The 22,060-nt window shown below is 40.5% G+C and overlaps 1 protein-coding gene across 1 annotated transcript; it reads right to left on the reverse strand.

Annotated features, from left to right (window-relative positions):
* Positions 1-1,244: 1,244 nt before the first annotated feature.
* On the reverse strand, positions 1,245-21,289 carry cpda (carboxypeptidase D, a). Its single transcript, XM_044202399.1, has 21 exons — positions 20,178-21,289; positions 18,447-18,694; positions 14,203-14,345; positions 13,866-14,035; positions 12,970-13,382; positions 12,592-12,783; positions 11,749-11,916; positions 11,418-11,527; positions 11,116-11,218; positions 10,434-10,576; positions 10,171-10,340; positions 9,754-10,056; positions 9,325-9,520; positions 8,908-9,043; positions 8,567-8,713; positions 7,898-7,996; positions 7,723-7,787; positions 7,322-7,453; positions 6,864-7,049; positions 4,587-4,689; positions 1,245-3,982 (listed from the first exon to the last, which is right to left on the reverse strand). The coding sequence occupies exons 1-21, from the start codon at positions 20,825-20,827 to the stop codon at positions 3,756-3,758; spliced, it is 4,104 nt and encodes a 1,367-aa protein (XP_044058334.1). The 5' UTR covers positions 20,828-21,289; the 3' UTR covers positions 1,245-3,755.
* Positions 21,290-22,060: the final 771 nt, after the last annotated feature.

The following is a 22,060-nucleotide window of genomic DNA, read 5'->3' on the forward strand; positions in this document are numbered from 1 at the left end:
GCAGATACACAATATAGTATGTATGTATACTGTCAAACTGTGTGATTTTTAATTTGACTCTGTAAAACTACTAAAATAAATGTTAAAGGTTAAATATGTTAATATTGCATCACATAACCAGGAGTGAATATAACAGAGCAGTTTCTCAAACGACTACAGTTGAACACATCATTCTTTTATATTTTAATACTAATATTTTAACAACATCAACATTTCGTTCATGAATGCTAACAGGATGTTAAAATGTTTCAAGCCGAAATAACCTTGGTGTTTTACAGTATGTTAACTTTTGTTTTACTTGTGAGATTTTTAATCTATGCACCAGGCCTTCCTAGTGGGGCCTCTTTCTTTTCAGTTGCTAAAATAATGACAAAATCAAGAACTCATTATATCACTCTGACTGTGGTAAATAAACTGCACTTATAATATCAATACTTTTTTTCTGAAAAAAAGGAACAAAACTATACTTTCAGTGCTTGAGACTTTTCAACCATCATAAGGCACAAAAGGCTTTGCAATGTCTCTCTTTCACCCACACGCATACACACTCACACATTGTCCATCAGGTGCAGTTCAGTGTCTTGCTCAAGGACACTTTGACATGTAGAAAGGAGGAGTCAGGGATTGAACCACCAGCCATGCAATTAAATGATGACCTGTTTGACCTTCTGAGCCATAGCGGTCCCCCGATCTCCCCATATGCTCCAGTTATTAAAAATAACAAGAAGTAGTGGACAAAATTAATTCAATAAGCAATACGCAGGGTATTTAAGAGGATATTCGGACTACAAAGCCACATCAGGTAGACAAATAACAGATATTTAGAAAGAAAGAAATAAAACAGACACTCTGCAAAACATACATGTTGGACAGGTCTCTTCATCGTCTACTTTATGTCAACTGCTATTGCTGTAACAAAGGAAAATGGAAAATCTAAAAAAAAAAAGGTAACATTGCAGATTGATGATCCCCCGGTATCGAAACGGTCCAGCTTTAGGCCACTACATATTTGGTGCCTCAAACATCACACACACAAGACAAGAAAAGGGTGCACCATTTTCTTCAGCTGATTAAGAATTATATATTCTTTTTAAAGTTAGTAAAGTCCATTCTTTAATCATAATTACGTTATTGTTCATTGTGTGTGAATTCTGTTCCAAGGATTACATTTTTTATTCATCACTGCTAAACAATGTTTCAAAGAAGTGTCAAAAAAAATAACAATGCAACACAAAAGCAAGAAAGATGTTGTGAGATGCTTTATTTCATTGTGTTTCATGAGTTTTTGTGCATGTCACACAGAGGTTCTTATGAAATTTTTTGTTGAGTGTGTTCAAGGTTAACATGAATCACAATTGGCAAACATTTACAGTTGATTCCAGTTCATATAAAATCTTCTCACCAACACTGTGTGACTGACACACGCTCAACTTTCAAAAATTCATACGCACACATTCACAGATACAGTATGAGGAAGAAAACATAATATACAAAACCGTCTCTCTACACAGATATCAGGTTTAACTTCACTGATGACAGCTGCATTTGTTTAAAGAAGGAAATAATCTCTTCTCAAAGTAACTGGAAGGCAAATTCCTTAGTGAACAAGTGCGTATTTGTATGCGATTAAAAACATGCATTGAATTCCCAATTTAGGACCTGATTTTAATGATCCAGGGCAACAATTTTAATTCCATTACGAATGGTTACACATGGATTTCTGGTGTAAAGGAAACCACAATTTTGGTTTTTGGCAGTTAATCTGATTTGCTAGAAGATGCTTAAAGTTGAATTCTATGCCATGTTGGACATTTCGGCACAGAATTACCAACACAGAGGTCTCGCTTTTTCTTCTTCTAATAACTCTCCACTTTACTTGGATGTCTGCACACCAACCTGCTCCCTTGATTTGCACCCAATGACTAATGAGCTTCTTTAATATAGGAGAGAATTACTGCATTATCATTTCATTCACACTTGACTACGTTGCTCTTTACAGCCACTAAAGCAATCTGTTAGTAGCCTCTTTTTCATTGTCCTTGGCAACTGGCTGAAGGACGATGAGTATCTGCATACTGCATATTAAACCTCAAATGTCAAATTTACACCACAATGGCAGGTGCATACGGAGTAACTTTTGTGTCACAAAAGTCTCAACTCAAAGGTCCCTTTACTAGCTTTTTCGAAGCTTTCAACCACATCTCACAGTCGAATGGATTATGATCTATATGCCCTTTGTTTTAAAATAAGTTTGGAAAATAAGAATTTCTTTGCACCGGACCTTTAAATCATGTAGAATGGGTAGGTCTGATGTTGATTTGTAGACAGTGATTATAAATGGACGGACAAACCTGGTATGACTTTTGCATTCCAAAGCATTGTTTAGTGGGGGAATAAATACAAACATATTGAATTGAAAACAGAACTGATATTCCTTATTGTGTGAAATTATAGACATGGATGAGAATGCACATCCTTGATCAAAAACAGGGCGCAGGCTCAATGCGACATGCGTGAAAGTCAGCAGTAACTTTCCATGTACAGACAGTTTGGAATTGTCCAACAACAAACCTATAGTTAAAACAAAAAAGGGAAAAACAACAGATACATTCTTATGATTACATATTTAGAGATTCATAGTTTTTTCCCCTGACCAATGATATGAGACAATCCTTGCCTTCCATTTAATGCAAGTGGCCTCCATGCATTCATTAGAGCACCCTGCACTTACTGGGAAGGTTTTCATTCAAGCATTTCATTGGTAACAGATTCGCCTTGATGCTTGAAAGCTTTTGAGAAGCTCGCTCCTATTATGATTTTGGCCACACCATTGACTCACTGGAAAAATACAAAACTACTGAACCCAGGCCGGCCAGCCTAGAGTCATCTGTGCAGAAACAGTGCAACATTGGAATACAGCAGTCCTTTAATCATAACTTCTCTCTTTTCCTACCACCTGAGTATAGGATGGATCAAATTCCAGCACGGACCAAGTATAAGCTATTCACTATGTTGCTGCTTTCTGTCACATGCTACAGCCCGAATGGACTGTAAACTTTACAGAAGCCAAGGCACAGTATTGGATTCAGTCTCCCGAAGGCCCGGACACTTCAATGTGGCAATGCTGTCTTGGATAAAAGAAACAGATATAATTTCTAATTTCCTAGGTCAAAGCAGTATTGAAAGAAATGCATGATATCAGTGGGGTGATTGTGTGAGATTAAGCACATCCATCCAGAGTTCATTACACATCCACTAAACAAGAGTTTATTTGGACTTATCGGCTGGAATCCCTCAGCCGGGCAGGACAGGTAGTAAGTAGTCTGAAGGAGCGCTCTTGCGTGGCTCGGAAATTAAAAAGCTGTGGAACTCAAAACCTGGACGGATAAGGTCCACAGTGGACCAAACCTTTATTTCTCTCTCCCTCTTTTTAAATCACCTTCTTTTTGTCTTCTTGTCCCGATCCAGTCAGGTAGAGATGGAGTAAAAAAAGCCAACCCTTCAGTCCAGGACCAGCAGGATGTTCTTTAAGTATTAATTTAGTAGCACTACTGACAGAGTGACTGTGAGTGAGCCCTCAGAGCTTGTTGGTATAACAACAGAACAAAGTGTCTTTATCCCTCTCATATCTCTGTCATGAAGAGGGACAGAGATGCTGCCTAGAGTTCAACCTGTTTCTTGTTGGACAGGGATTAAATTAAAGGGGGAGATCAAAATAAAATATTGAGCCAACAGCCAAATTAGTGCAACGGTTCTCAGATTTTGTTGTGATACAGTGTCTCCTCATCGCTTTCACTCTCGTCCTGAAACTCGTGGGCAAGCAGCGACTTCTTGGAGCCCATAGAGGTGAGCCGGATCTCATCGTCATAATCATCTCGGTGCTGCCGCAAACGGTGGAAGCCATCTTTTTGACGATTGGACTTGGCTGCGCACACACACCAGATGATGCATGCTGTCACCACCAATGCTGTCATGGAGGCTGCTGCAAGGAGGAAGAGAAATACACAACTCAGCATGTCTGCGTACACACAGTTTATAGCTGGGAGAACATTAAAATATTCCATCACACATCTAACAACGGAGTAATCAAATTCTTTCGTTTTGATGATTAAGCACACTAAACATAAGATTGTACTCCTCAAGTGTCAATGACAAAGATCCCGTGGGAAGACACTGTGGGAAGACACTGACTTCAGTGTCAACTAATTTTTTTATAGTCAAAACTCTTGGTTTACAAGTATTTCACAAAAGGTGGAGGCATTTATTTAGTGTGTCAAAGATCACAACACTAACATATGAGATGGAGTCAAAAACCATTTAAGAGGAGAACTTTTTGATTCTTAGACTTTTATCACTAGCAAGAGTTGTTTCATAAGAGCTACAGAGCATGGTAACTGTTAAAAGGTTTTTAGCAACATTAAATAAAAACATCAACATGAAACTACAGGTTGGAATACCATTTTAGCACATCACAATAGCCAAAATACAAAATGATATATGACACAGGCTTTATTTTTATGTGGACAGGTCACATAATGCATATAGTCAACACTGGTTACAAAAGGCCTTTTCATAGAAATGCTTACCTGCACTGGCCACCACAAACTCTCTGGGCAGGCCAAAGATACTGTTGTCCATGTCAAACTCAATGATGATGGAGCTAGCAGCTTCATAGGAAGATACCACCACCTGCAACACAGCAAAACATCTTCAGTAAGCCTCTGAGCCTTCCTGAAGCATGGTCAGATTTCATTAATGTTGGGATGATTATTTACAGCATAACAGCAACATTCATAATAATAGTACATTTGGGAGTGGTAGCATCTGAATATAAACTACAAACTGCTACAGTCAAGGTAACACATCTTAAAAGCTGCAGCAATGTTAATCAACGTTCTTAAAAATACGTGTTTCTAGAATCACAAACACTTGCTGACTTGAAAAGTACATAAGCGTGTGTTGGTGACATGTGAAATTGAAATAATTAAAGTTTGTAGTTGCTCTACCACATCTTCTTATCCATCCTGGCCATTTCTTCAGATGGAGGTAAAAGGCATTTAGCTGTCTGCTACAGAAGTGGGGTTGTTAATTGCCTAATCGACAAGCCTCATTTGCAGGTGTGACTGCTCAGTATAATCTGGTGCAGGTTGTCTTGCATGTCTAAAATAGGATTTGAGCAAATCCAAAATGACTCAGCTATCTTCTTAGAGGTAAATTACAAGAATCTCAGAATTCACTTTTTGTAACTTGCTTGACTTGTCTCCATAGTAAGGGAAGTGTCTCATTTATTCAGTGTATTATTTAAGGGCACTTTTAAAAAAATGGGGAAACTAGACTCACAGCTTGAAAAACAAGGATTTCAAACCATGTGGTTTCAGACCTGATTCAGTAATGTGGTCTGAACATACACCCAAAGAGTTATTGCTAAAGAGTAAGTGCACCACCTAATTTCTTTCCTTTTTTATTATCGTTATGGTTTGCTGGCTGTTTTCTGACAGCAAGACACCTAAAAACCTACAGAGATATCTGAATCCACTGAAACTAATGTCACTTTAATTTCCAGAGGAATGAAATGCGTCCCTATAGTCTAAGGCGGAGTATTCGATGTCCTAAGAAATATGGAGAGACTATTAAAGAGAGGAAATACATGTTGGCCCCAAGTTATGATCTGGACCTTGTGTGTGAGCAGAGTGAAGCAGAACCCCAGAACCCCCTGGATGACAGGTATATAAGGAATGCTGCTGTTCTTCCAGATCTCAAACTGCCCCACAGCGACGGAGCCCTCGCTCCTGAAGAGAGGACCTGCAGCAGCGTGTCAACTAGTCAGCCGGGACCTCTGATGATCCACGGCTTCACAGTACCAGAGTACCAGCAGACGTATCATTCAGTGGTGGATCCCCTGCTCTTTAGTCCTTGCGGGGAGCTCACAGCCTACAGTCTGGAGCTGGGGCGTAACATTAAGGAACATCTGTTTAAAGAGCTGGTCTACCCCACGCTTCAAATTTCAGAGCAGCCAAATGGAAAGGTGGAGGTGATGGAGAGATTTTGTGTGCTCCGCCCTACACCTTTTATAGACATAGACAGTAATGGGGAACCACAGTAATATTCTCCGAAGGACTTTCTATGACATGAGTGTGCTGGAGGGTTTTTTGTCTCTTGATACTTCATTTAGATAATTTTCATTTTCCTTGTAGAAGCTCAACGTATATTTCAAATGTTCATTGAAAAAAAAAAATTGATGTCAAATGTTTGACATTGCAATGAAGCTCCTCTTTATAAACAGTTTAACAAAGTCAAATTATGCAATCTGTGATGCTGCATTTTTAAAAGTCCAAGTGCTCAGCATATCAATTTATTTTTTGAAAGCTTGTCAAGGACTAAAATAATGTAGCGTACAATATGTGTGTGTGTATATATGTATGTATGTGTGTATGTATGATTACCACCTGTTCAACAGAGCACATGTGGTTGCAACCAGGGCACAGCTGATTTCTGCTTTACAACATTTTCATAAAAATCAATAGTCCAAACCAGACATTGTCAGCCTCTTATTTTACTCACCATTATCATCCCCGACAAATGCTTTTTGTGTCACATCTTGAAAATTTTCATGGCATGATATAAACGTTTTTAATGGCCCAGTTTGGATTTATTTTTTTAAAGAATGAGGAAAATGTCATTTCAATTTTAAGATATTTTAAAAAATCTCCATTTTTGTATGCACTTCAAACGATCATAACGGAAAATATAAATTAGACACTATAACTTAGATTTACTTGTCGAGTGTTATCCCATCATGGCCATCTTCATGAAAGCTAGTACATTCCTAGCCAACATAATACATGGAATGTATATAACTGTACCTCTTGACGTTGTTGCTGGTAGCCATCCGCAACAGCTTCAATGTTGTGGTTGCCAGGAGCCAGCAGTGCATGGAAGTAGCCGCCCTCTGTAGTAAAGACTCTCACTCCCCCATTCAGTACAATGATCGCCCCAACAATAGGCTTTCCACTCTTGTCCCTCACCACGCCACGCACCCCTTTATGGACCTGGATGGGGTAGAAATGGAAAGAAAATTAAGGCTGTATGATGATGGGAAAAATTATCATCTTAAATAGTTTGATTTGAGGAGTGTGTATGAGTATATATAATATTAGAATTATGTCTTTAAAATACCTGTTTAGCTAGAGCACTCACTAATTTCACGTTTCCATACTTACAAAAGGTGTACAAGTCATACAATTGTTAAAAATCTATATGTAGCAATGTTAAACAAGTCCATTAAACGTCTCAAATGTGCTGATAAAATCTTGCATCGTACCTCCACCAACATGCTGAGGAGAGCCTTCTTGTTCTCAGCCCAGAGTGTGGCCAGCTGTTCAACAGGAGGGAACACACAGCAGCCAGTATACACTGTGATTTCTGGACAGTGGCCAAAGTCCATACTGAAGTCCTGGGAGGACACGTAGACACACGATGACATCAGAAATCTCCATTTTTGGTTTTGTTTTACTTCTCATTTGACATGACATAACTAACATTCAGGATTTCAAAACTGTTTAGCAAGCTGCGAATACATAAACATTTTGCAAAACAGCCCATCTCCACTGAAAAATCAAGAGTGATTTCTCATTTCAGATCATACCTTGATAAAATATTATGCAGTGGCAGCATGGAGGACATCTTAACTGCTAACACAGACACTGGGTTGTAGAGTCTTACCTTCATGCTCCCCATGTGACTTTGTCTCTCTGCTGCCCTCATAACTCCATCTGGAATGTTGCCCACTGAGTAACAGAAATGTTCCATTAGCTATTGACAACTATCATCTTATTAATGACTCATATTCAATACCAACATGATGACAGAAATTATTTATAGTACTTAAATGACATACTCTGCCCATTATTTGAACATCCAGTGTCCCCGAGGTGCATCTTGGGGTGGTTATTGGCATAAACACTTGCCAAGTACTTCAATGTGCCCTCATTCTCAACTGAAAAAAAAAGCTTAAATAAAACCACATAGCCAAACTTAGTCCCATTAAGTAGTGTACAGCAACCAGTGTAGAGATGGTGTATCATTTGTCCTACTCAGCAAATTGCTGTTATATAATGTATGTTTATAACTTCGAATGAAAAGCATGTGAAGTCGATCTGTAGGCTGTGAGGAAATGAACAATAGTGCTGTGACTGCATTTTATGTGACAAAAACAAAGCAAAGTTTAAAGCCCCACTTGTGGCACCCAGCCGTTGTGTGAAGAAAAGCGACTATTTACTGTAACTGATCTTACAGTCTTATCAATAGTAGTTGCAGCAATCTGGCCACACGTTTTTAAGATAATTTGCTCTGGATGCTGGATGTATGGCCAGATGGGCCAACTAACCAACACAAATCACCATCCTTGGAAACTGTCCCTAAAGGGGGCGATCTTAAATGTGTGCAATCTTAAAAGTTGCTAAATTTCAAACACTAAACTATTTTTAAAATCTTATATCATATAACCTAACAAGGCAGATTCTTTACTCTTTTTGACAAAAAGCAGTTTTCTGCATAGTGGTGTTACCAGTCTGGACAGGCTTGTCATAAGGGTAGGTAGCAACAAGGGAGCCTCCATCGAGGGCTACAGATAGAGTGAAGCTCTTGTCCATAATCAAGTCCATCATCGCTCTGGTCTCTGGTTGGGCCTCCACCACACGCTGTGACGCATTGCCTAAAAGAGGAAAGCAGATGGTGGACAGGAAGTGAAGTTGTTAGAGCATGCTCAGCTTTTTAAGACAAGTGTTTGTACAAGCAATGACATTTATTTGTTATATTCACAACAAATCTTTGACAATTGTAGACTGAATAAGTAGATTGTCTCTGTCTCTCATTTCAATTGCACACACACAAATCCATACAACTGACCAAAGAAATCTGTGTCCAGATCCTTCCCATGAACATTGCTCAAGCCCTGGGTGGAGGTGCACTGCTTCTCGATAGCCTGTTCTCGTCCATCTGGGTTGATAGAGGGTACGATGACAATCCGGGTCTCATTGATCAGCTAGGGGAGGGAAATGGAGAAGGAACAATTACAGACATTGCTGACCCATATACTGTATTAACTGGGACTGATTCTTTCCAGTCAAGACGAAATTACAGTACAGACTGAACCCAATCCCAGATATGAAAAGAGTGGGGATTTCTCCAAGATCGAACAAAGAATTTTGTGTATTCCTATGAGTACTACTTTTTAAAAGGTTTAAGTTAATACATGCTGAACACAGTTGATACATATACAGTCCAGGCTATCAAACACTATATTTCCTGAGGGGGTGCACTCACCCTGGTGATGGCTGGGTTCTTGCCATAGTTGATACACAGGAAGGCAGCAAACTCTAACAGCAGCTCTGTGCCCACTGGGGCATTACCATGGATCCCTGCTACAAAGCGGATCTTGGGCTCAGACGGTTCAGCTTCCCCTGGTTTGTTGGAGATTTCCAGAGCCCGAATGGTTCGAAACTCTACACTTTGGCCCAAACTGGACACAGAAGAGAAGAAACCAGAATATAGGTCAGTATTATAATAAAAGTAACTGATGTTATAAAATACAGAGAAGATATGGACAGCATAAATGTGGACAAACAGCATTGATTTTTGGCACACAGAGGATGAGAGGTACAGAGGTGGGACATCAAACATTTATGTATCCTTAAAAGGAAATAATATAGGCTGGTTCAGATACAGGGCCCGGGGAAGATAAAGCCTGCCTACCTGCGTAAAGACGTAATTTTGGGAAAGTTAAGTGTGAGGCCTCTCATGAAGCCGGACAGCTCGTTGTAACGTCGGTAACGGAAGCTGTTTTCAGTGGCTGTGCTCCTGACTAGCTGCTCCAAACCCTGGCCTAGAGAGAGGTCCTTGATTAAGCTCTGGAACTCCTTCTCAGATGGATTCTGTGTGGGTTGGGGGCCCTCGAGAGATTGGCCATTAGGGTCTGAGTGTATACGTTTCAGTCTGAAGTCCACCACCTCTACTCCATCCTCTGAGACTGTGGCGTAGGTACTCACAGGTTTATATCTGCACAACAGGGAAAGTTAATTAAAGTTAATAGCACTGGAAATAAGGGGAAATAACAGCACAGAAATATATAGAAGTGTCATAGTAAATTCTCTGTTGAAATCCAAATCTCACCCATGGGCGGTGGCAGTGATAGAGTAAGTCCCAGGGGCCAGCAGTCTCCAGTAGTCTCCAGTACGAGCCGTGGTGATGTTGTGGTCTATCGCCTCCACACTAATGGTGGCATTGGGAATTCCTGTACCATCGCTTATGTCAGAGACTGTGCCCTTTACTCCATTGTGGACCTACAGAGACACATAACCACAAACATGAGTAGATGCAAAATTGAGCAAAGTGAGAATAAAGTGCAGGGTAATGTTAAGATTTGTGTTTATTACCTGATGCATAAACTGAAGCAAGGCTCGTTGGTTTTGTTCCCAGTATTTGGGCAGGTCCTTGGCCATGGGGTACTTCACACAGCCCAGCTCGATGGTCACCTCAAAACAGTTAGTGTTTAAGTAGTTCCAGTCCTGCATGCCACCTGGAGAAAAAGGTTTTTACAAAAAACAACCACAATGTGTCAAAGGTTTATGTGATTCTAGCATCTATGATAGTATAAGTCTTTCTTTGTAGAAATATTAGACAATCCCAGTGAAAGGGGGTGCAGTCTTTCTGTTGCTTTCAACACACTGTCATCAAGTCAGACCCATTCATATTCAACACGGGGTGACTTTAATTCAATTTCGTGATCACACTGAGTCACACTGAAGCCTACAACTACAGTAGCTTAATTTTGATTGATTGGTTTGATTTGACTGTTTTTTACTGAATACACATTTTGCAGACAAACCAACTGACTAAACAGAAATATCAATCCTCTGTGTATTTTGAGGCTATAAAAGAGAAGTTTACATTTGGCCAAAGAGGTGTGGGTAAAGCTTATTTTCTACAAATAAACAACTTTTCCAGATTATATGAATAAACTAAAAATCTTAACTATAAAAGGATGCTTTGGCTGATCTCCTGTGAAAAAAAATTAATGTGGAGAGCAACAAAGGAGGATGAGAGATGTAGGCATACCAGGAACATTGTACCAGTTGGCACCATTGGTGATGCCATCCTCAAAATATTCACCAGGGTACAGGTCTTCACAAGGGTGTCCATTGTGCATCAGGGGGTTCTCCTGCACACACATCACACACAAGTGAGAACTCAACAATGAGTACTGTTGTTATCAAGTTTTCAAACCTTATCTCTCCACAGATTTCACAAAAAGTCGGTGGCTTTTATCAGTCCAACCCCAACTACACATTTTGTTTTCAATTACAACATGAAACCACAAGCAGCCTGAAACAGATCCAACAGCAACAGTGTCCAGTTACCTGTGAGAAGGCTCTAGACACCTGCTGAAAGACTTTGTCATCAGGTGACTGGCTATACTGAGTTGTCCCTTTTTTGTCATCATCATAGGGGTAGTTGACCACCAAGGAACCTAAATTCCACAACACAAAGATAAGACAGAGTAAACCAGTAAAAAAAAAAAAAAAACATCAGAATTTGAGGTTAAAATAAACTTGACTATGCAAAAATGGTTGACATTTCATAAATTAAGAAAACTTATTTATAAATAAAATACATAAAACGTGTAAAAACATAGCTGTGGCACTGAAAGGCTACAATCTTTGACACTAAAAGCTCAAAATAAGACCGTGCCTCCATGGAGGTTGGCTGAGAGGACGAAGGGGATGCTCTTCAGCCAGTTCATCACAGCTATAGTCTCTGGCTGTCTGGGCTCTGTGATGTTGGTAAACTGGTCTGGGAAGTTGCGGTTCAGGTCAAAATTGTTGCTGTTGTTGCGTCCTTTGTAGCCCTTTACATCACCTGTGAGGGAATAAGTACTAGTGATGAGTCACCGACATGTATCTGTAACCACAGCAGTTCCTGCTTGAAGATGCACACAAACTCAGCTCCACCTCCTCTACACTTCCTGTTCCACATCAGCAGCAGCTATCGGCTAAAAGATATTGGTGGATTGAGGAAGTGCTCTGTGAAACGTTCTCATACTTTAAAAATGTGCACAGAAGCAAGATGGTGCAACTAAAGCCATTTCAACCAGCCGATGAGGTGAAGTCTGCAGTATGTAAGGAGATGATATGTATAAATATACAAAAAATAACACTAACTCAAGAAAAATGCTAATTGTCCTAAACCTATAAACATTTAATGAACACATGGCATATTGCTGATTTCTTTGTGATTTCCCCTTTATATGAATGTGGTCTGGTCATTTTGTAAGCCCTGTTTCTTTTACGAGTGGAAATTTGATAGCAGTTAGCAACATACACTCGAGAAAAGGTGTAACATTACAGGACTTGAACAGTAATTTGATCACTTGACTAACATTCCTTACGTATCCCAAAGCAATATATCTACACCTGTTTGACCTGCATACCAAAAATATCTGCCATGTCTTAATTTCAAACTGTGCAGGTAGTGTTACTTTATTGTTGCCTGTGTAAGAACTTCTTAGTGTGTGCCCATGTGTGCCCCTCTTACCTTCAGTGGCTACCTCATATCCGTCAGGGTTCATAGAAGGCATGATGTGAATGCGGGTATTGTTGACCAACTTAGTGACCTCTGGATCAGTACCATAGTTACGGCACAGGTACTCGATGAGGTTCAGCAATAACTCTCTGCCCACCACTTCATTACCATGCATGTTGGCTACATACTTAAACTCTGGCTCACCTGACATGGAAACAAAAAAAGTAAGTCAGAGTTAAAATTCCTAAAAATACATAACATTAACATAATGTCAACGGTTCTAGAATGCACACATTACCACTCAGAACATTTAAAGGGCAAAGTCTTCATGACATGTAAACAAAAGGAAGTATCCCTTAGTATCCCTTTAAGCAAGTATCTAAAACTTACCATGCTCATGGACAGTGGGGTTGTCTGAGATGACCATCACATAAAGCTCACGGTGTTCCACGGAGCGGCCAACTGAGTAAAGATGGACAATAGAGGGGAACTCGCTGCTGTACTTGCGTAAGAACAGCTCCATGTCTGCGTAGTTGTGGTGACGAAATTCCTGGGGCTGGATGGGCTGGTGTTCAGGAGGAAGCAAAGAAGGGCTGTTCTTGTTTCCCTCAGAAGGAACCACCTGGGTCTGGGTGGAGTTGGTAGCGCTGGTAGAGATGTTTGTGTCATTGGTGGATTGCATTGAGTCTGTAGTCACAGTGGAGCTACCTGCAGCCTCACTGACCACAGGTGCCAATGTAAAGTTAAGTTCTGTGGCTTTGCCCTCCATGACCTGGACACTGTGGACTGTCATTGATGTGTACCTGTGTGCAGAAAAAAAACACATGCGTGAGGACTTATAACAAATGGACTTGCCATAACAAAAACATCACAAGTGCATTTTCCTTTTAATCTGTCTACCAGGAAGTCATTCACCAATGAACTTGTGAAACACATTTTTCTTCACTTCAGTAAGAAAGAGTTACTCTGTAACTCTAAAGAGGAAGCAACTGATGTTATGCATTTCTTTAGTGCAGGACTTGTGGGTAAATCTGGCTTGGACATGGAAACTGAGCTGCATTTTTCTGATAGTCTGAAAGAGCCAGATAAATGTTGCGTCATTCACTGTGATCTGGCAACAATCAACAGGCAACAAGCAGCGATGAACGCACCGCTCGCTGGGCTGTCATTGCAATTAAATTTCAAACCTGACTATTATTTGGGATTTTTTTAAGTGTTGTCCTTTAATGCATAATCTCTGTTTTTGAAAACCGGCTATGTGAAGGAAGTTCAGTGGTATTACTCACCCCGTGGCCACAGCTGTGATGTTGTATGTTCCTGGGAGTAGGAGGCGGTAGTAGTCCCCATAGCTTCCTGTGGTCAGGTTGTGGCGAATGCCTAACACCACAATGCTGACATTGGGGAGAGCAGTGCCATTGATGGCCTCTTTCACATAGCCACGAACACCTATATGGACCTGGAAGACAGCGGTATTGTAAATACCAAGGTCATCTTGAGGAACTGGAGCAATGACACGCCAAAAGTATCAGGCAGCCTTTGATTGTGGCATTGTCCTTTTAAAAAAACAAAAAACAGAAGGTACATTACAATAAATGCTGATGTATCATTAGTTATAAGCTCTACCTTTTCAATGTAGGCTAGTAGGGATTCCCTGTTCAGATCCCATTCCTTATGGAGCTCTGCAGCAGGAGGATATTTGCAGCAGCTCAGCTCCATGGTGATTTCCAGACAGTTTCCATAGAGGTAGTTGTAGTCTTGCATCCCTCCTAGATAGCAGGCCAGCAATGTAATAAATCAATCATGCTAGAAATGACATAACACACTCAATCATATCTTATATAAAAATATGTCTAAATCTGGGAATTAAACTGATGTGTACAACACGTAATCATAAAGTAAATTCTTAAACATGCTCTGCTTTCCTAAATTTGACCCCCAACTAGTGCTAGGCCAACTGATTAACAGAGAAAAGAAGCTCTGTCTGGAAAGGCTTAAGTCTGTCTTTGTCTCTTCAATGCCACAGTTTAAAGATAGTGTTTAATGTGGCAACAAGCCATGACATCTGCAGTTTGCCAGCCAACCTAGCCCTGCAGTAAGGCAAACAGAGAGGCACACAGGAGGGCAGGCTGCCTGGCTGGCCTTCCCACTAGAGCAACAGCAGGCAGCCAGAGGCTCCCAGGCTGGAGGGTTGCCATGACTGCCTGCTGGGTGGCCACAGGAACCCAATTAAACAGACACCATTTGTCACTTTGTAACACACACACCAATCACTAACAAATAACTTCAGCAAAGCAACTAACCTCCCACCAGTCTCAATGAGGAAGACATTAACCACACCACATAAATGATGGTCTTAGCACACAAGCTTTAGCTATCTGTGATGCACAACAAAGACACGTCCAAGCACTATTTTAGTAAATTCCTTTCTATTGTACTACACTGTACACTGAACAGAATTTAAGTGTGATAATTCTACTGCTTCTACTGATCATTTGGTTAAATGGCCAGACATTCATATGTCTGCCCATTTTAAAACAATTTGACCTGCTTGCCTTATGATGGCATCCTCCTGAAAGTCATATTACTAACTGACTTTGGAAACAGGAGGAAATGCAGTAAAGAAAATGGCAATGCATCTATTACAAGCTAAAGAGAAAAGCTGCTGTCTGTGATGTGGTACACGCCTTGGCTCTGAGAGCAGGCGTCCCAAAATATACACCACAAACACAAGTTCTTCTGAGTCATCCCGGTCAACCGACAGCTGTTCGGCTGTCTGAAACTTGGCGACTGGCTGCCAGGTCTTTCACTGGAAACTGTAAAGGGCAACTTCAGAAGGCATGATAAACTCTCAACGACTCACCGGACAAGTTTCAGACATGTTTTTAGTTGCCCATTCCGCATTGGTCTGACAGAACAGCTTAATTTTTAATAAATACATAAATACAGGAGGGGCATCCATCAGGGTAATCCATCAGTACTAAACTGATGGGTACAAACATTCGCACAGGACAATAGGGACCATGCCCTCTGAGCTTATTTTGAAGATGGTGGTGGTGTGTAGAGATGTCTAGGGGTAATTCATTAGAGGTTTTACCCCCCGTGGTGGCAGCAGAGACAGGAGGGGGGTGCTATGCCAACCAAACCAAACTACGCCTTTAAAAAATCCCACCTGCTAATGATAAGCAAACAATGTTAGACAATTAATTCTTGGCTGCAACGACATGACAAACAACATAAAAACCCTTTTCTCCGGGTCACGAGACATTAGGCGTCATCCTGTGCTAAGTTACTTTAAGTAGTTCAAATTGAATCAGGTACCATTCACTTAAAGTAAACACCTCTCATACGCTGATTGAGCATGACAAAACACCCAGACAGACTGTGGCAGCCCCAACCTTAAATATCCTGTCTATGTACCGGATCTAGTGACACACCCTGAACTTAGCAGGAAACCACTAGTCAGGAAATGGAGCCAAAGTCAGAGCTGGTAGTTGAACTTGCTGTGTAGGGTAAGGATGCTTATAATCTGGGATAACTTTAGGGGTTCGGTGATACAATGCAATAAAAAAATGTATCCCATTTAAAATGATAATCCAGGAGGAAAAACTATCTAAGAAAGTATTACTGTCATATGACTGTCAGCAGTTTACAGTGATGCAGTATAAAAGTATGGCTTTCGGAGGTCTGAACGTTCACAGGCACTTCCAGGGCCTCATATTATCACAGCAATAGAGCTGTATTTCCATACAGTAAAATGATATTCTGAACTTTGTTCTTGTGCATGTCTAAAGGCAGTGACATGTAGCTTTCAACACATACTAGATTACAATAATTTAGGCCTACAGCTTTGAACAAATGACCCATAAACATCTTAAACAGTGCCCTAGTTATGTGCTGAGTGTTACATGAACCAAAATACAGTCCAAAAGTAAAGGACGTCCTCTGACCGAGGACAGACTATGTCAAAAGATTATGAGTCAAGATATCATGTTGTGCTGAATTATTATTTCAAGCCGTGACTGCCACACAAAAAATCTCCTGTTCCTGACTCCTGGTCCTGGCGCTTTGCCTAGGCCACTCATTATGTCACACAATGTCCTGGCCATTTCCATCATCTGCCATTAGCCCAGTTTTAGCAGTGACATTTTGTCCACAGAGACATGTCAGACAGATACAAGCACTGGCCATTCAACGGTTTTAGACTTTTTGCTGTCTATCTTCATCTTGAGATACGGACATTGTTGCTGCTAAGAGCTTTAATAACTGGCTCCTCTTACAGCCAGAACCTTCTCTGCCTGAATACTAGCTGTTTTAGTTGAGAAACGGCAACAACAAAAATAGTTAATCTTCAGCTAAGGCAACCATTCAGTTGTCACTGTGCTTCTAGTTTCTGATGACAATTAAAGCCAAGATTTACACAGAGTGTGTGCTCAAGGCTTTGTCAATGATTTACAGATCCAGTTCCTTCTGTTGGTTTACGGATAGTGTGACATGTAATGACATAATGCTGACCTGCAGGAGGAACAAATACTTTAAGGAATAATTTAAGGAATCCTGAAATTATGTGTCACTACATACATTACAAAATCTGGGGTGATGATGCAGGTAAATTAAATTAGCAGGAAACTAACTACTTTTGCCTACAGCCTGTAGTTTTCTCCCAAACATTTGATCCAAACAATCATCATACATACAATCACCATCATAATGCCACTTCATAAACACAACAAACTCAGAATTACACTCATACTATATGCTTAAAAAACAGGGACTCATAAACTGATTTAAATATTGTCCTGACTGATCATTCAAGTTTTGAACTGAACTTTAATAACCTAATTGTAATTTGGGAGCAAAAAATGGAGTAGCTAGCTACACACTTGAAAAAGTGAGGTAAGGAATAACATGAAACCAAACAAGGTGCTAGTTCTGGATGGAGAAAAATCTGTAAGAAGATTTAACCCAACAGACCACAGGCTGTAATAGTAATAGTAACATGCCCAGAGTGAGCTGTCATGGTATACCTGTCTACTGCTCTAACACTTCCAGTAATTATAGGTTTTAAACACGATGAGTAGTGCACTCTGAGCTTAAGTGCTTACTGTTTTTCAGCATTTTGACACCTGGAAAACCCAAAACCAAGCCACACTATTCAGTGCTTCAATGATGGAAATGTATGAGACAAATCATTTTTGGGGTCATTACCAATTACCAATGTGGAGTATGAAGATTCAGTAAATTCTATTCTACATTGCCATTTAACTGAGCTCATTAGATGAAAGTATAATGCTACTGTAATCTGCCTCTAAGCAGCTTTGCTAAGCAAACCTGTTCAAGTTGCTCTCAGGAATGTAGCTCAGAAAAAACTTTTTACATGTCACCTGCAGTGGGGAAAAAACCTTGCCATGACAATAACTGTGCTACACCAAGAGCTAAGGAAATTGTGATAACGTGTTCCTAAATCTCCTCAAACAGACTGTAGCTTGTACATACCACTTGTACAAACCAACATATTATGCTGCTAACACTCCAACAATAAGAAGTCACATTCTTGGCTTTCAGATGGGGAGACATAGGTTAGACTGTAGGTTAGACAGCAACATAGGTTAGACTGTCACTACAAATACTTTTAACAGGGATTTTACTTGCCTGCTGTCCACAACAAATATAAAACTTGCAGCAAATGAGAGAACAATGACTGGAACAAACCATCCTCTTATACATCAATATATACAGGATGTGACCCCCAGAGCTGAACTCTGGGGGCTGGATATCCTCACCTCCCAACTACAATAATTTTCTCAGTCTGCACTAGTTCTCAGTCACTAAACTACGCGTTAAAAACAATGAAAAATGTATCATCTTACCAGGTACGTCATACCACTGCGCCCCATTGGTGATGCCATCTTTAAAAGTTTCATCCATGGCATCGGGACAGTTCGGCTGACCAGTCCTCATCATAGAGTGGTGCTGGGAATACACCAGGGCTAAGTAGCGAAACAGACTGTCGTCCTCTGACTGGCTGTAGTGGCCCTGCCGCTGGTGGGAGGCTGAGTCATCAAAAGGGTAACTGGCAACCACAGTGCCGCCATGCAGGTTCCCTGACAGCACGAATCTGGAGAGACAATGGCACATTTTAGAAGCAGCCTTAAAGGATAGGCTCAAGTCTGTCTTAAAACAATACTCACATGCCCGTATGTAAATGAACTATTATTTGTTGCTGTCGTTTCTCCTGTCCAAACTGGCCGTGAAGCAAAGAGGGAATTTGGCACTAAATACATTGTAAATTTGGGAGATAGATACCCACTTGATTTGTCTAACTCAGACTGCAGAAACTCATACGAGCCCGAATGCCTTTTTGCACAAAATGAGGACCGTGGATTCTGTCCCTCATCTCTTACATTGGAGTCGCTTTAGGGACCTCTTCAGGGTCAGTATGGACAGCAAACAATAACTCTTTCATCGTACTTATGGGCATGTGAGTATTCTATAAAGATAAAGCTGAAAAAAATTTGATCCTGTCATTTAAGAAGTTATGAAGAAAGAATTTCGCTGTAGCAAAATTTCACAGAAACAAATTTTGTAATGAAATGTGATGCTGCTTAAAGGGAAAATCCCTTTTTGCATGGCAGCCCTGGAGCTGGCAGGGCCACTTTAACTGGATGAACATTTGTGTGCATGCAAGGTTGACGTCTAGTCTTCCAAGTCAACCTCAGTCTTACACAGCAGTTCTTGCTGACTTTATTATGAGTCACACGTGTTATCCCCTGAGGCCCTAATACAGGAAACTAAGTGGGACGTTACTCATTGACAAAAAAAAAATGTCCCTCTCCAAATTAGGGCTGCAGCTAACCATTATTTTCATTATGGATTAATCTGACAATATTACTTGTTTTGGCATTTATGGCTTTATTAGATAGCTGATATCATAGAGGCAGATAGGAAACAAGGGAAGAGAGAATGGTTAATCATTTATTTGGTATGTGCTCTAAGTATTCAGCTACCAGGCCTTTTTTTTATTAATCTATTAATCGTTTGGTCTATAAAATGTTAGAAAATGGTGAAAAATGTCCACCACGACTTCCTGAAGCCCAAGATGATGTCTTGAAATTGCTTGTTTTGACCGACTAGCAGTGTAGAGCCCACAGATACTATCAAATAAATCAAACTTGTCACATTCGTTGGCATTTTTGCTTGTAAAGTGACAATTAATAGATTATCAAAATAGTTGCAGGTTAATTTTCTGTCAGTTGACTAATCAATAAAGCTAGTGGTTTCAGCTCTACTCCCAAGTGAACCTCAGTCTTACACACCATGGTGTCACAGAGCACTACTTCTTGACTTTATTATGAGTCACACCTGCTACCCCCTGAGGTCTTAAAGGAGACAAAGAATTGAGTTGCTCACTGACAGGAATGTGTGTTGCCAAATCCTCCACTGTGAGATACACTTTGACCAAAAAGTGTTAGAGATCAATGAAGTTTACAGAAGCCATTCCAACCTGTGCTCGGGGCAACACGACCTCAAACAACTGGATTATGTGTGCTGGGGCTCTGAGGAGTCTGTGTTTGTGGGTTTCATAGAAGTGGGAGACTCACTTTTTCTCCTTGATCCATCTGATCACAGCCATGACCTCGGGGATATTATCTGGATTGACACTCGTCCCATCATACTGGTCAGGAAAGCTTCTGTTGAGGTCTTTATTTTGGGCATTATTTCGACCCCCGTTGTCGCCGCTGCAGTCCCCCTCTCTGGACTTCTCAAAGCCGTCAGGGTTCATGCTGGGCATGATGTAAATATCCGTGGTGTTCACCAGCTCATTAATACGCGGATCCACCCCATATTGAGCCAGTAGGTACTCCACAAGGTACACCAACACCTGCCTGGACACGGTTTCGTCGCCGTGCATATTCCCAACGTATTTAAATTTGGGTTTCCCCGGTGTGTCTATTTTGGGTTCGTTGGTGATCCGCATCACCCAGAGCTCCCTGCCCTCCACAGACTGACCTATGCTCGACAGGTTGGCTATGTGAGGGTATTTCTGGGCTAAGGACTGTAAAAGCCCGGTTAGGTCAACATAATTGTAGTATTTGTTGTAAGTCTCTACCGTTTCCTCCGTCGAGTGGCTGACTCTTCGTGTCCGGTGCAGGCTGGCGTCACCAAGGGAGACAACAAGAAAGAGAAGAAAGGCGAAAAGTGACACCCGTAGTTTCGGAGTCGGCGAGAGATGCTCCCAGATGTGTACCATGTTGATGTATTTTTTACTTCCACACCATTCGGACTTTCAAATTAAAGAACAAACACCAGGGTCGAATATTTTATTGGTGTTTGTCTCCCCAGCGACAGACGTATTTTTGCTGTCTGGCCTGCCTGTTTCCATCTACTTCCGTTCTTCTCACAGGAGGCGGGGCTCTATGAAGACGTCACATTTTAAGGTGGACCGGTAGAGTTCCACGTTGTTGTTGTTTTTACCTTTTTGCCCGAATTTCCACATTTTAGCACGTTAACAGCCCCCAAAATGGACCACGCTAATCAATTTGAATGTGTTTATTCCCTAGGAATATAATCTGAGTGTGTTTTGTCGACTTGAATTTCACAATCATCCGTACTAACATTTAGGCAGTGAATCCTTAATTAGAACAGCTATTTGTTGACTGTTGATTTGTTGTCATGAGTGACATATAACTTCTAGCACCCATATTTATATATTTGTTTGTTCTTTATTTATCTGTTTTTATTTATCATTTCATACATATAATTTACTTTTTAAAATCTTTCTTTCCCTATTATACACCTGCTGACTATGATATCTTTTGCTCTACAGTATGTTCTCAGACTTAAGATGTTAATGTTGCTAATGTGCCTTGTTTTAATTGGCTTACCTGAACTTGTACAATCCCAAATTGTTTGTCCTATATGTTAATAAAGGAAATATGTGTCTAAAGTAACACGCTGGGGACTATATATTATTAGGAAATATACTGCTGATTAGATATAATTTTGTACTACTGTAGGTGTCAGATTTGCTGCATGTACATTTTATGACTCAAAACTCCTGAAATGTTTTGTTTGTTTTAGTATTTTCCTATGACCTCAGGGCACAACTTTCCAAGCCATTTTCTGTTGCGTTATTAATAGCACAGTATGAAAATGGTCAAACAAATTGGTAAAAAGAACAGTCACTCGGGCAGTGTCTGATTATTTGGATCATGTTGAACTCTTTGTCACTCAAACACTGGCACTTTAATACCCATGGCCACCCACTAATATAACACACACTTGATAAGTGTGGAGTGTTTCTCTATGCTTTAGAGACTCGATACCCAAACATGTGTTTTGCTTTTGATGTTGCAGAAGGTACATGCCAGTGAATCATCAAGTGACTCCACAGATGCACCGGTATTGCCTTTACTGTACAAAACAGGGGCACCAGAAACCCTAAAAGCAAACTCTTTCTCTTAAGGGGATCCGAGTTTTGGTT

The sequence above is a fragment of the Siniperca chuatsi genome, linkage group LG7 (genome assembly GCF_020085105.1).
Source record: "Siniperca chuatsi isolate FFG_IHB_CAS linkage group LG7, ASM2008510v1, whole genome shotgun sequence".
In the NCBI taxonomy this organism is placed as follows: domain Eukaryota; kingdom Metazoa; phylum Chordata; class Actinopteri; order Centrarchiformes; family Sinipercidae; genus Siniperca; species Siniperca chuatsi.